Raw genomic sequence first — 15,432 nt, 5'->3', positions numbered from 1 at the left:
ACAGCATAACAGCTAGCTGCCCCAGAGCTCGGCTTGAAATAAAAGCTCTGATGTTGTTTTTATGCCGAGTTTAGGCTCAAGTGTTTTTATTACCTTGCGGGACATGAAGGAAGTAAAATTCTTTGCAAATAAAAACTGAACACTGTGTTGCTTTCTATTATCCTGGTTTTGAGAGTGCAAAACAGAAATGAAAGCACTCTAGTAAATTTTCAGTGAACTCTTAAGGACAGTCAATTTGCATTTCATGAATTTACCCTCAGTCAGTAATCAAGCTCAACCCATTGAAGACGGACTGATTTTCCTACACTTTTGTATAACACACATTTCCCATTCACCCTAGCCTGAGAATGCTTCGGACTAGTCTTCAATGGGGTAACATGAAATAAGTCAAATACTGTATACGCCATATATTTCGCGAGTCTAAATTTTCGCGAATCGGGTTTTCCCGGCGATTTCGCAAGCGCTTAGATTCGCGATCGTAGAGTCCTGGTACTGAAAAGAGAAATGTACACGCATATGTCACATTTACATGTACATCGGGATCAGAGTCAATATTTTCGTGTGTCTTTAATTTCGCGAATAGCACCTGACTCGCGAAATTCACGAAAATAAAAACCTCGTGAAATATTCGGCGATACAGTATGTGTCTTTAGTTTCTTTTTTACATTGTAAAGATTTTCATAGAGTTTATATACTCAGAAGAAACTGGTCTGATCTCCTGTGATTTTTCGTTAACATTGTGTATTAAGTATGATGTTCAGCTTCAAAGCACTAGACATTCCCAGGTTTGCCTCATGTCAACATGATGCTAAATGCAAATTATGATACCGAGTAATGTGTGTGTGTGAGTGTGTGTTGGGGGGGGGGGGGAGGTAAACCATCATGTGCACTATAAACTTAAAACTTTGTAGTCATTACATGTAGTACTCTATCACTTAGTGAAAAAGAAGGTTGTTCAACAGCATTGGACATTTGCCAACTAAAGGTACCATTCATATTGATGCACCGAATGTTCAGATCAATATGCAGTATTAGATGTATACCTGGTATTCCATGTTCAGAGAGGGCATTAAAGCTGTGATGAATTCTAAAATGAAGCTGGTACGACACATAGTCAATACTTTGCATTAACTGCACTGCTTAAGTTAATGGCATGCTGGCAATTAAATTGGGATCTATCACACCTTGAATGTACAATGTAGATCTGTATTTTCAATTACTGGGTGCTCGACTGTTACAGTATGGCCACAGGGCCTCAGTAGCAGGATTCATATCACCTGATCTCATGAGAGGCAAATGTTAAAGGGATTGTACAGTATTGGTGGAGCTGAGGATTTGGCTTTTAACTTTTTGCGAGATACCAAGAAAACACTTATGAAATAGTACAGAGCATACTATTTTAAGAGGAATTCAAAGTTTATTTGATGAAAATCGGGTTTGGAATGACCGAAACATCCAAAAACATAGTAAAACAAAGCGATCATAAAAAAGTGTTGGTCCCACACTTTATCAGAATTGTTCTTTTTTGGATATCTCAGCCATTTCATAACCAATTTCCATCAAATAAACGTTGAATTCGTCTTGGAATTACATGCTCTTTCATAATTATTTCATAGGAGGTTTCTCATTATCTCACCCCAAAATGCTGAAAACCTGAAGTTAGGTCTCAACCAAAACTGTACGAGCCCTTTAAAGTCTGATTGCATGTACTTGTCAAAATTACCAGAAAGGTTAAGATTGCAAGGCAATATACATAAACAATTGTAAATCTTGAGAATGAGGTCAAGAAATCCCTCAGAAACATTATAAATGTAACATCACTGTATTTATTTGAATATTTTCATTACAAATAAAGAAGAAGTAAGATTTGTAGTATGGAGTCTTTTATCCATATCCACGTCTGTTCATTTAGTAAAGAATCTACACGTAGGAGGGAAGCATTGCTATCATTGCTGGATTTGCACGGAAAACCCCATAACTAGTGTTATACACACGGTCCAGGGCTCTGGTACAGAAAGGGTTAAAAGGCTGGAGAAGCATGATGCATTTATAGAAATGATGATGGCAATGTCATGCATGCCATGAAGTGATGTCGCGGTGGGACGACAGGGTTATGACATTTGTTTGACGGTCCTGACAGGTCTGTAACGAGCATGTGTTGGTTTTTTTTTTACTGCAGCAGTGATCAGTTTGAAGCCCTGCTCACACACTGAGCCACAGAGGCGTGACTGCGCAGCGTGTGCTTTGCCGCGGGCAGTGTTGGCATAGTGTCACGCATGGGATTCGTGGGAGGCTGCGGTCGAAACAAACAAATTCTGCAGTTGCAAAAGCAGTGATTTATGCTCCACCACATTTAGAAAATAGATGCCATTGAAAAGGTCCATGGCCTTTCTTTCATGCTGAATCAATGCCTCTGGCTATTGAATAAAATGCACTGTCAGTATTTCAAACTGCAGTGAGAAATCTCTAACTTATTATGTCAGCTCAGATTTGCCAAAGGGGTCTAATGATATTGCCTTCAAATCAGAATCTGTCTGAATTGAATTGCAGCATCTTTATAGAATGCTCATCATTGTACAGGTGTAAAGTTCTACAGAATGTTACGTGCGGTGCGCAGTGGTGTAATCAATATTTTCCCCCATCTAGAAAAAAAAAAAAAAAATCTGGACAAAAGATAAAGGACAAATACCATCACTGTATCTTTACATGTATGTATTTTCATGGGGCTTGTGCATTGCCAGAGTGAATATATAGCCTGTAGTGATTAAATAAGGCTGTGTGGTGTGCAGATAGAAGTTGCAAAGTTTGCATGGCCCTGCTGTCATGGCGTGCACAAGGTACCAGTAACAAAGATGTAGGACCAAAGGTTACCTTCCCTCTTAGATTTAAATCATGCTACTCTGACAGTTATAATCTCTCTGATTGTTTAAGTAATCATAAAGAACTGCACTTCAACTGATTCACTCAATACAAATCACTGGTAAAAAAAAAAAAAAATAAGGTGCAAAGGTGAAAATATGACAAACTGAACATTTCTATTCAAAGCAATCACGTTTGCTCAAAACACGTGTTTTGCCCCTACGTTAGGCACCTTGGGGTATCTAGTATTCTGTGAAACACTTGTGTACGTCCCAGGAGTAAACACTGGTTGAAGTTTGCAGTCCTGTACGTGTGTGTGATGTCTGCACAGCAAATAGGACACAGTTCACCTGAATCCTCTTTCTCTTTCGTTTCGCCAGAAGCGGGCCGGAGAGCGAAACCTAATGGGCTCCCACGAAAAAGGGGGCAATTCAGCTTACTCACTCATTCATGACCCCAGAGGATGAACCTATTATTATGGGAAACCGACCCAAATGTTAATGCTGGCTAATGCAGACCCAATCAATTAATGCAGTCCGATGGAGAAGTGAGGGCATCTAACAGTAATACAGTGGAAGCCTCACTTCATCCTTTTTGACAGTTGATATAATTCTTTTGATTCCTTGCCAAGTGCATGATTATTGAGCTCTGACATCTATTTTAAGATATCATGGTACCAGCATTTTACTGTGGCCTTTCCTTATGTGTATGTGTGAGTGTGTGTGTGTGTGTGTGTGTGTGTGTGTGTGTGTGTGTGTGTGTGTGTGTGTGTGTGTGTGTTTGGTTTTGTACACGTTTTTTTTTTCCCATTATGAAACCAAAACTATATTTTGTTTATCAAATGTGATTAAGTATATCTGCGTTTATTGATTTTTGAGGTTTTAATTACAGTCACCTTTCGTAGCTGTGATAAAGTACAGTAGAATAATCATGTGGATATGATTTGTTCGGATTCGAGTCTGCTCTCTCTGTTAAACTCTGGATATACTATGTATACAGTGGAAAACCAGCAATTTCATGTCCTTCAGATGATTTTTTTTTTAATCACAGTGTAGGATGGGATATTTCCACAAGTGGTTATACAATTTACTGATTTGATTACTTCCTGAAAAAAATAAACAATGAATAAATCTTAACTCGTGAAAGAAGGAAATACTTTCCAAACAGTGAAAACCCCTAATCCTGGTTGTATCGGTGGTAATGAAAATTGTTGCCATTTTATTAGCTAAGGAAAACCATTTACAATCTGTATATGTATGTTCTGTTGTTAATAGTACTTGAGTTTCAAAGTACATCAAAATGAACTATGACAAGAGTCGGTTTAATCAATTTAAATCGTCTCACTCATTCATACATCATTTCAAATCCATTTAAGTTTCTGATATTGATTAGAAGTATAGATTAATATGTTCCTGTGCTGAGTACAATGTGTTAGATGAGAAAAGACTCACTGTGCATCTATCACTAGTACACGGATGTACGATCTATTGATTTCCTAAGTGCTTGCTGCATCACGTTCTTGTCATAGCCATGTGATGTGGAGGTTTACTACCAATGAGTCATCGTGCCATCAGAATCTTCATCTCATTTCTGTGGCATCCAGTCCAGATGGACTAGGAGAAAACGAAGGGGGACAATTCAGCCAATGCAGTTTTCCACCAACCTCGCTAAGGAGATGACCTCTGCGGGTCGAGTGCATCATTAGACTGTCGTGTGTGTGTGTGTGTGTGTGTGTGTGTGTGTGTGTGTGTGTGTGTGTGTGTGTGTGTGTGTGTAACATGTTGAGTGCTGAGACTGCCAGTTGAATACTGACTAGACCTACAGGCAAATATGTTGTGGATGAAGTTCTTGATTGCCTGCATTACATTTGACCAAAATATTGTTGATATTTGTTTCCTTACAATTCTTATATGGACTGAAAAATGTTAGTATTATTCATTGGTTTTTGTGTATTTGTTCCCGATAAAGTAATTTTTGTCCTCTTCAGGAACAGACCAAATATGCTGAAATATACAAATTACTTGTATGTATGACAAAACAGTAATTTAGAAACAACGGCAACAGCAAAGCATTGTTATTTACATGTACTCCTCATAGGCCTGCCATCTCAAAAATTACATTGTAAATTGCTTTCACACGTGAAAGACTTTCATTGGGTGTGAATGCATGAGATGCCGTGCAGAATGATGTGGAGAGGAGGCTGAGGAGTTCATTTATATCCTGGAGACTTGATATTCATGGGAAAACAACAACCACAACAACCCAGCAGAATCATTCCACATACTGTACAAGTCCACTTCAGGGGAAAGAAAGATTGAATTGCACAAAAGTGCCTTAAGTAGTGACCCACTGTTCCCTATCCCCACCCCACCCCATAAAAATGTAAAAGTACATGAATAAAAGATCCAGACAGCAATGATGTTCAGAGTTTGTACAGCACTTTTGCTCATCAGCTTTGGCATACATGTATATTGTTCCTTGTCCTTTTATTGTTATACATAAGGAGGAAAGTTGCATAGATGTACAATACTTCAAGGAAAATTTCTTCCAGTAGCAAGTTTCTGTTGATATTTTCTTGTTATTGTTTTTTTCAGAATAGATGTCACAGAAATAAGATCGGGAAATGTATGAGTACTGTCATGAAAAGACGGACTGCAATTTGAGGGCAAGAAACTGTCAAGATGGGGTAAAATTTGATAAGCTGTCTAGGGACTTTAAGTCTTTCTGCATGCCAAAGTCAAGATTTCTATATTCACAAGTACAACCTGTCTATCACATTTTGCAGTGCATGGTGTCACTCGCAGGAAGCATTAATCAGGGTTTTTTTTTTAGCTTGGTCCCCGTCTGCTTCTCAGAATGATTTATATTCTGTATACATCATGTCAGAAAAAAAAAGGAACGAGAAAAAGATGTGATAATGGCCCTGTAACGTGAACACTGGTGATATTTTAGAGTAGACTGTATGAACTTTGGGCACACACACACACACACACACACACACAAGAAAAAAAAAGTAAGATAAAGGTTAGACACCGCATGACTGTCAACACAATCTGTGATGAATACCTTGAAAGCTGTGCAAGATACGAGGAGTAAACAGGCTGGAGATACGAGGTACACAATGTAAAAGTTGGTCATCTGCCTAGTCTCCACTCAAGGCCCCAGAACTTATCAGTAGAGTAACATACATTTCCATGATACAGTGAAATTCTATGCATATTTCCAGCACAGTGGATCGTCATACAAAGCTTGCAGGGGATTGTATGTCCTTATTTGGATTACATGAGTGATATTCATGTATGGATATTGCTTTTCTCTTGTGAATTTAATAATCATTTGTATGATAAACAGACCAAAAGATTTTAGTACTGTACAAGGGACATGGATTTTGTATAAGCTGTGAAATAAGTGATTCCATGCACTGAGCTGTTTGCCATTTCATGGCTTATACAACACTAGATTTTGATGGGGGAGGATGTTTGTCAAGTAAATTTTGTATTGTGCATGTGTACCTTACCTACTTTGATAGTTCAATGAATTATGCGTCTACTAACTAAGTAGCTAAAAAAGTGCAAGTTCTGTCCCGACTTTATCGTTGGTGTACCAGAATGTTCAGAGCATTCTATGGAACTTTTAAAAATGCATTTTACAGCAGCAAATTTTAGTGGGCCAGTGACACTATGATTAGCCTGCTGTTCCAGTTTGATGGTGGTTATATCAAACAAATTGATGACAAACAAAAGAAAATGGTTCATGGGTGTGTCTGGAACTGAAGAAACCCATTAAAGTGAGGAGAGGAAAACTCATTTTCTTTTTAGTTTCCTATAAAGTTAATACTACATCTTCCTGCAGATACCGATCAATGGGAATGTCAAATCTCTTGATTCTGTGACGCCTCGTCGCTAGGAGCTGCATAAGAGCCAGATTCGTCAAATGATGTCAGCGCGATGCCGCATCGCGTCATCGTGACTTAGGAGAGATTAGTGCACTTCCTTGGAAGCCGTTGTACGAAGACTAGCCGGGTGGATATGTTTGTGTTCAAAGGGCAAGCACATGATGCTCTTATGACTGTCTGCTAGTCTCGCTATCTCAGAGATTTATCTCGCACTGGGCAGGAAATTTGAATTCGGGCGGAGAAGCAGCGGCAAAACGTCAAGTGACCAATGCTCTTTAACTCATTGGGCAGTCGCCGTACATGCACGAGTGCGATAAGCGCCTCTTCCATCATGTGCTCGTCGGTGTGATACCATGACATTAATAGCTTAGTGAACAAGTTTTAACTCATGACAGGTACCTCTATGGGGTCAGACAAAGTATAGATCTTATTAGCTCCTGGCTCACAGCTGGTGCCATGTTCCCAGAATTCATGCTCTCAAAATTGGATTTAAGAAATCAGCTCAGTCTTCCGTCTGTCTCTCTTCACTCACTATTTTAGTAAACTGTGCTCTCAAGTGAGAGCCATGAATAGCCATAACAGATGCTGCACATGACTAGGCTTCACCATTATCAAATGTTCACACTCAGTTTTCAGACAAACACCCTATTAGTGCTTCAAATTTGATAGGAATGTTAAGTCAGTGCTCAGAGCTATAGTGAATGATTGTTGTGTGAATGATCCATTGCTTCGAAAAGGATTTGTTGTTTCATATTTTTGTTTGTTTTTTTAACAAAGTTTCACTTTAAATTATTTGCGTGTGAATTTTATCAGCAACATGTTATTTATTTACTTCTTCAAGGAGGAATAATATTTCAATGCAAAGTCATTGTGGCACTTTGTAATAGAATGTTTATTCAAGAGAATTTGTCATATTTTTTCTCAAGTGGAGTGTTGTTGTTTTTCACGCTATCCCCATGTACAAAAGTACATGTATCTGGTATTGTGTGGGCTACCTGTATCTGGTATTGTGTGGGCTACCTGAAAGTGAGCAGAGACAGACACCTCTTGTGATTGTATCAAATGACAAGACATCCAACACAGACATAATATAAACAATTGTGTAGTGCCTGTGGAAAAAAACAAAAAACAAACAAACAAAACAAAAAAAAGAGAAAGAATCCATCTCAATAATAATTCCACATTAATGTAAGCATTTTTTTTAATCTGAAAAGTGAAAATTTGCCTCTTCCCCCATATCTATTTTTATTAAGGAAATTGTGTGTAGGCTCTGTGGCTTTGTAGTATTAATGTGTGAGTGTCTGGGAATGGTATGGATACTTCATACAATTGTACATAAAGGCAAACTTCATGTCATCAATATTCTCATGGACAACATGTGACAAATATATATATGCAAATGATACTGACAATGTGAAAAGTATATGTTGATGCATTGATGGGAATCATTGCGCTTGTGCAGAGTGGTAATTTTGTCTTTATGCTGGGATTTTGCGCTTAATTTTCCATCTGCTGTATGTCTCCCTCCCTCCTCAGAATTACAGCTCAAACCTCACCACATTCCATTCAGACTGTGCCGACAGTGGCCCGACTTACTGGACAAGTACACCACGCACAGTGAAGAACTCAAAGCTAATGGTAGGTAGTGACTACAAACATTTTGACACCCTTTTCTCCCAGTCTTGTCCAACATGAACTATCCCACAATGCCTAGCAACCCTGCTCATTATTTGTGTCATCTATCACACGACTCTTAAATATCAGATGAGAAAAAATTCTGCATTGTTGTTCATCTTTATCTTTGTAGTTGGCCAAGAATGTGCACACCATCTCTTTCAGCTCTACATGTAGATAGAGATGAGAAGATAACTCCATTCTAGCTTTCATGAATATAGAGACTATAATACACCATACATGTCATCTATTGTTGCAAACAGATTTTTCTCACGCTCAAAAAATGCTGACATCAGTTGCCATTTTCTCCATGTCATACCACTAGATGAACCCGTCATCTCTTTCCAGCGCAATGCGTTCTATCCGAAAGATGCCGAAAAGAAAGTGAGTATGATGTATGCAATGATGCAGCTTTATTAAACAGAGAAGAGGAAACGCCCACTTGATCCTTCCTTTCATTATGGCTGGTAGTCACGTTACCCTTTTTCAGACCTCACCAGATCCAATAACAACTCACTGTGTTATGTAAGCTTTATCAGATTATAGGACGCAATTTAGATTAAAAGAGAAAAATAGTATTAAGGGTGTAGCCTTTGTCTCAGGCTTGGCAAATTGTGTCTCTAGTTATAGTTTTTGTTTTTGTTTTTTCATTGCTGGTTGGTTCTCATTCCATCAGTGGTTTTATGTCCCTGTCTTGTCAATTGGAAAATTTGTGAACAGTTTTAGTATGGTGCCCCTAAATGATTCTTTGATGTATTTTTTAAAGGCACTTAGACAGGTACAAGTAGCATATTTGTTTCAGGGTCTGTTCTTGCAAGACTTGCAAGGATGATCCATCAGTGATTGATTTTAATAGTCGTTAGCTGCTGCATAATAAATCTAATGCAAAGTTAAGTTTTGCCTGACAAATTTATGAATCTGAGGAGGAGGATGCTGACAGACAGATTTATTCATATTTTTCCCTTTGTCATGCAGATCACAAATGACGAGATCCTGAAGAAGTTGTTTGAAGAGGCGAAGAGAAACGTTCTGGATGGCATGTACCCGTGTGAGGCGGAGGACTACGAGTATCTGGCGGGACTGATCACCTACATAGAGTCCGGCAAATATGAGGAGAGCCTGCACCAGCTGGGTTTCTTCAAGTGAGTGTCGGGTCAGGCATTACTGTTTTCTGTTCTAGTGAGTCAAATGAGTACAAACTTCACACACAAACCTGTAGACAGGAAATAAACACAGCACACAGAGGGTTAAAGGTGCATGGTCCCGGTGTTTTAGTCAAATGCGTACGCGGGCGCATGGCACAAGTTTCCTATAGAGACCTACGCTATCGACTCCTCTTTGGCCCACTTCCCCGAGTCCGAAGAAGTCCGATTCACTGTAGTCAGTGGTCCGATCTCACAGTTCAGCTCAGGATTCGGCTGAGGGGGATGACAGCATTTGTGATGTCATAATAACAAGCACATATATGCACGCACCCTGGCATACCTACAGACTGCGCGATGCGCAGAGAGGACAACGAAAGCAACGTTACTTAGCAACACCTACGCACTTTACTCTTGATAACAGCTCAACTTCGGTAATCTTTGTATCAATGCTAACGGTGATCGGCAGTATCATCAACAGCGCCCTCTACACTACCGGGACTATGCACCTTTAAGATATGAGCGGATGAGGATGGGTAATAAGAGACTCTTGAGTGTGGAAGGGCCGGAAGACAAGGCTTGGTAGATAGCTAGAAAGACAGCTGCTGTGAAATGCAGAGATACTGCTATGCTTATACACGACCACAGTTACCTTCCTGTTCTAGGAATGGGAAACGCACCACTTCCTGAGGGTGCCTTACAGTGTTTACACTAAAAACTTCATGCTGTAGCGGTTTGCGGTTGGTGTTTGTTTTACATGAACGTCCATAATACTTTATGGTGACGTCTTTCAGGTCTGGTGCAGCTCAGTGGGTAACAACAAAGCATTTAATCCTAATAAAACTCTCCATACAAGTTCTAGGAGTGAGTGTCAAAAAGAAATGAATATCAGGAAGTGTACTGTAATTCTTAGAATGTCTATTCAGTTATAATTTGATGACGTAAACAAGCCCTTTTTTTTGTTCTCGCATTGACAACAGGGACAATGACCTCCGCAAGGTACTGCCCGCCTGCATGTTCAAGGGTGGGAGCCGACGGTCCATCGGACGCGGCCGGACGGGGGCCATGGTGTCCATTGAGGCCAGCATCCTACAGCACTGGAAACACTTTACGGAGAAGGTGACCAGTAAGGAGGACTGCTACAACCTCTTCCTACAGTTCTGCTGGAAGCTGCCTTTCTATGGGTAAGCCCCTCTTCCAGGAAGTCAGCAGATTTTTTTTTTTTTGTGACAGCGGAAAAAGGATGTTGAGACAAAATCAGCCCCTATTGCACAGCTCTCTTGATAATGGTGAAATATTGCCTGTAGCAGATCATTTTGTGCTATAGTAGGCATGTGCCCAAGCTTTGGCACTGAAATGATTAGCAGGTGGGGCAGTGAGATACAAATGAATCCATTAAGTTCTCTTTATGTTGTGTGCGTACTTACGTCCATCTTTCTATTATTTTTAACCCCCTACAAACCACTGTGTAGAAATACCATTGCCATTGTGCGTGCTGTGAATGCATTAGATAATGAAAGAGTTTGAGTTTAGATACACATGACATCATGTCTACTGGGAAACTCGAACATTTCAATTGTGATTTCAAAGTTAGAATATGTCAACTACATAGCATGGCCTTTAAACAGCCCATTTCTGTTGGTGAGACCACCCCCGCAGAGACTATGACGTGTTAGGCAAGGAAGAAATAGATCATAAAGAAATCCTTGAGTGTTTTAAAGTCCATTCTGTTCCGATTACATCCTGAACATTACATGCATCAAAGTTTGTTACGTGTCTACACAGGTGACTGAATGAATTTGAAATCCTGTTGATGTTTGTGGTGACGTCAGTATCAAGCTGATTTTTATGACTTGTATCACATATTGACTAATCTCATACCCGGAACGTAAGTTTGTGTTTTATTGGAAGTGTTTTTGTTTATGAACATGATATGTTTCCCGATCAGCTACATATTAATCACCGTTGTCAGTCTTTGTATGGAAGTCATTAAGATATTAAATCAAATTAATTAAAGGGGATGTCACTAATAATTCTCTCGTGTAGCTGTGTGTACTAGTATATATGCAATCAACAACACTAGATAATGTAGAAATTTGTAGTGCATTGTTTTGTAGTGCAAAGTATTGTTTTGTGTTATTGATAAGAGCACAGTTTATCCACTAATATGAATAATGATAATTGGAAAGTGTTGTATGTCTCATTAGTGATATGGATTCAACCTTAGAGGAGATGCTGCTGGGTATTAGATGAATGATCAGGTGTAGCAGTTATTGCCTTCCTCAAGGTATGTCTCATATGTGCCTCTCTTCCAGATGCGTGTTTTTCCGAGGCCAGATCGAAAGGGCAAACACCCATGCGGTCAAAGTTCGCGACACCTCGGACAGACCTGTTCTAGTTGGCATCAACAGAGACGGCATCTACATTATTGATGAAGTCAAACAGGTATTGAAATCACAGCAACCACACATTACCGCAAGCTCTCACCTTTGCCCTTTATCAGTATGTTAAGTTTCATGGTTTGCCTGCAGTTATATCATATGCATTACTGTGGTTACACAATTTTTTTTTCTTGTTTTTTTCCTCAATTTTGAAGCTTGTCAAATTATTAAAGGGGACATTGGGTGAATATCTGCAGTTGGGTACTCACTGGCAGAGAATGTATCTCCACATTCATGCAAAAGTGCTGTGTTTACTTAAGAGTAATCCTACTACAAAGCTTATCATTCAAATGTGAATGGGGTCTTTGTAAAAGCTGTCATGGTTTTGTTTTTGTTGTTAGAGTAATCCTGCTACAATACTTATTCTAATGGGAATATGGTCTTTATTAAAGCATTCATAATTTTGTTTATGTTTTAAGAGAATCCCTTCTACAAAACTTATGATTCAAATGTGAATTGGGTCTTAATAAAAGCCATCATGGTTTTGTTTTTTGTTTCCTTTGCAGGAGCTTCTCCTGGGTTTGACATTTGATGAGCTGTCGTGGGAGTACACGGAGCCAGTGAGGAGTGACAGCGACTGCCTTCCCTGTCTCTGGCTGGAGTTTGACAGCCATGAGAGGGGAAAGTGGTGCTCCAAAGTTCTGCAGGTTTTCTCCAAGCAGGTAACTTTACAGAGCGGTGCTTTGAGTCCTGATTTCAGTGATAATCATCATATGAGTAGATTTAGGAGCTTGCTCTTATTTCCTTCACACCTGCCCAATGGTCTCTCTCTTTTTTTTTTTTATTCATATTGTCCTCATATTCACAAAGTTTGGCTATAACGGCCATAAATGACACATTAGTCTTATTTCATTTACACATGAACTGCCTCAGAATTTGACATGGAGAATTATCGTGCCTCTTGTTAACATACAAAAATGTGAGGTCTTACATATTCACAGTGAGTTTAATCTTGAATCTACCATTGTTGATAAAACATTATGGCTCTCTATAAATACATACACCTTTTGATTTGAAATCTCTGTGTTTTTCTACTGAATACCCTTCATTTTCAGTAGGGCTCATTAAAAAAAAAAGAAGTGTAAGAGACATAAAGATGAAATACTACAAGAAGGAGATAGCATCATATTAAAGCAACTGATTGTAATGGTGAGCACCAGTGAAGCCATCCATTGCCTAGAGATGTCAGTCAAGACCATGATTGTGATTTAAAAGGGAAACAGAAAAACAGAGGCATAGTCAAAATTTAGAGAAAACATTACACTGGAAGGGTCTGTATTATATTAGTAGAAGTAGTGATTACTTTTGATCATACTCTTCCCCCCCAAACCAGGCTGTCATGATGAATGCACTCATTGAGGCTTGTGTGGACGAGCTGAACAAGAGAGACATAGAGAACTCGCTGAGAAAAACAAACCACACCGTGATGGGAGGACTGCTCAGGTAGGCATCTTTCTTTTCCGATACTCCTCTTTTCATTGCTCACATTTATCAGCAACTTTTGACCAATCAGAGGCGCAGCTTCCATCATTATATCTGTAGCACACCTGTATATCATAGCTCTGTCTAGATTAATTTATAGATGTATATATCTTTCTCTCACTATCTCTTTCTTGCTCTCACTCAGCCTCAGTGTAGTCATGCAAATTCATATATTGTATTATTCTCACATGGCCTTTAGCACCTGTGCAAAACTCTCTCTCTCTCTCTCTTTGTTATATATCTCTTTCTCCCTCTATATACCTTTCTCTCTCTGTATCTCTCCCTCTCCATATCTCTCTCGCCCTCCTCTCTCTTTCTGTCTCCAGGCATACATTAGCTTTGCTTCTTCATGTATCAGCTTATCATTTTATGGGCGTGTCATACACTTTCTAGTCAATTTTTGGTCTTTGTGCTTTATTAGATACTACAAACATCATGCTTCTGTTATTATTTGCAGTATGTTAATGGCAGAAATAAGATGTATACTGATGCTTGAACGTCATACTTAGTTTTCACATACAATGATGAAGAAATTACTTTGAAGGTTTGATTCGCAGGCATTTATATTTGTGAAGAATCATTTCTTTATCAGCCTGTTTATCGTGATTACATTCATTTTAGATTTCAGGGAATAGAAATGATTTGACTTTTATTTGGAAAGCATGGTATCTTTAAGCCAACGAACATGACAAATGTGGAACATTATTTTGTGTTCTTATACATGCAGTGTACAGATGAAAAGGAGTAGGTCCCAGTAAGTACAGAGCGAGTGATTTTACAGAATGCCAAACACTGTCATGTTGCATGTGGTTGAGTACACCTGTTAACCCAATCGTGTGCTGTGATGTGTGGTGACCACGTCAAGCTGAGCTCATTCTCCTCCAACTGACTAGTTTTGTGATCAGAACCCCATTTCAGAAAACACCATATGACTAATGTTAAACAGCAATCAGCAGTAATTTCAGTTACCATGGCAACAGGAAGGCAACAGCCAATCAGCTGCGACATTTTCAGTTGTTGCCATGGCATCTGTAATCATGAGACACAAAGAAAACATTCAACTAAAATTTTTAATTTTACCTACATGTGTCATAACTGATTGTCTTTGATGTATTACGAAGTCAAATGACATTACACATTTATCTGCATGAGCAAAAGCCAATTTTATTGCATTCACTCAAGAAAGTACACAGCCAACATTCATGTAATGCACACACAAGTATCAATGATAGTACTCACTTTGTAGTGCCTTATACTAACCTTGTGAAGTTGTTCTGACTAATACTTATACAAACCTTTTTGAAAGTGATATTGTGAAGGTACAATATGTGAATATTTTTTTTCTTTGCGTGTGTGTGTATGTGCATTTAAAAAACCAAAACAAAAAACCCAAAAAAACAATAACATTCAGCTAGAGTTTAATGTGAACATAACATTTCTGTCCAATCAAACCAGAGGCCCAATAAAAACAATTTATACAAAGCTGCTGTACAGCACTATGTATGTGCAAAAAAAAAAAAAGGAACATCGTATCAGAAAGACAGTGCTCACATCGGGTGCATATCTAGACACTGTCAAATTAAAGCTGGACTCATATTTCATTATGTTTTGGAATGAATAGCAAGAATGAAGAGAAAAGTGAAATTCAAAATTTGTTGTTGCTTTGGTCAGAAGAGAATACATCACAGGTGGTCATCACACATAATCACACTCTTTTTCCTTTTGGTCCGGGGAGAATGTCATCATTTTTAAAAAAGAAACCCCTGACGTCTGTTCAGGTGAAGGTCCTGATATTTTAGCCCTAGGCCATTTGAATTGGTGATTGACAATATCATTTTATTCGTTCAAATGACCAATCTATCTCCTGTCCTTGAAAGGGTCATGATACCCAGGCCTCTGGCCGTTATGCCATGGTGTTTGACAGCTGTTCTTTCTAACT

At 38.9% G+C, this 15,432-nt stretch overlaps 1 protein-coding gene across 1 annotated transcript in view; it reads left to right on the top strand.

Annotated features, from left to right (window-relative positions):
- LOC139724598 (putative FERM domain-containing protein FRMD8P1) overlaps nucleotides 1–15,432 on the top strand; it is a 32,822-nt gene that overhangs the window by 14,007 nt on the left and 3,383 nt on the right. The window contains exons 4-10 of the mRNA XM_071635731.1: nucleotides 8,291–8,392; nucleotides 8,754–8,812; nucleotides 9,404–9,570; nucleotides 10,551–10,754; nucleotides 11,886–12,015; nucleotides 12,518–12,673; nucleotides 13,345–13,454. Coding sequence (XP_071491832.1) covers nucleotides 8,291–8,392; nucleotides 8,754–8,812; nucleotides 9,404–9,570; nucleotides 10,551–10,754; nucleotides 11,886–12,015; nucleotides 12,518–12,673; nucleotides 13,345–13,454 — 928 coding nt within the window. The remainder of the gene's footprint in view (nucleotides 1–8,290; nucleotides 8,393–8,753; nucleotides 8,813–9,403; nucleotides 9,571–10,550; nucleotides 10,755–11,885; nucleotides 12,016–12,517; nucleotides 12,674–13,344; nucleotides 13,455–15,432) is intronic.

The sequence above is a fragment of the Diadema antillarum genome, unplaced genomic scaffold (assembly GCF_040938485.1).
Source record: "Diadema antillarum isolate AM-2024a unplaced genomic scaffold, OU_Dant_1.0 scf00000223, whole genome shotgun sequence".
Taxonomy (NCBI): domain Eukaryota; kingdom Metazoa; phylum Echinodermata; class Echinoidea; order Diadematoida; family Diadematidae; genus Diadema; species Diadema antillarum.
The sequence above is the reverse complement of the archived record's forward strand: the minus strand, read 5'-3'. Positions and strand labels throughout refer to the sequence as shown.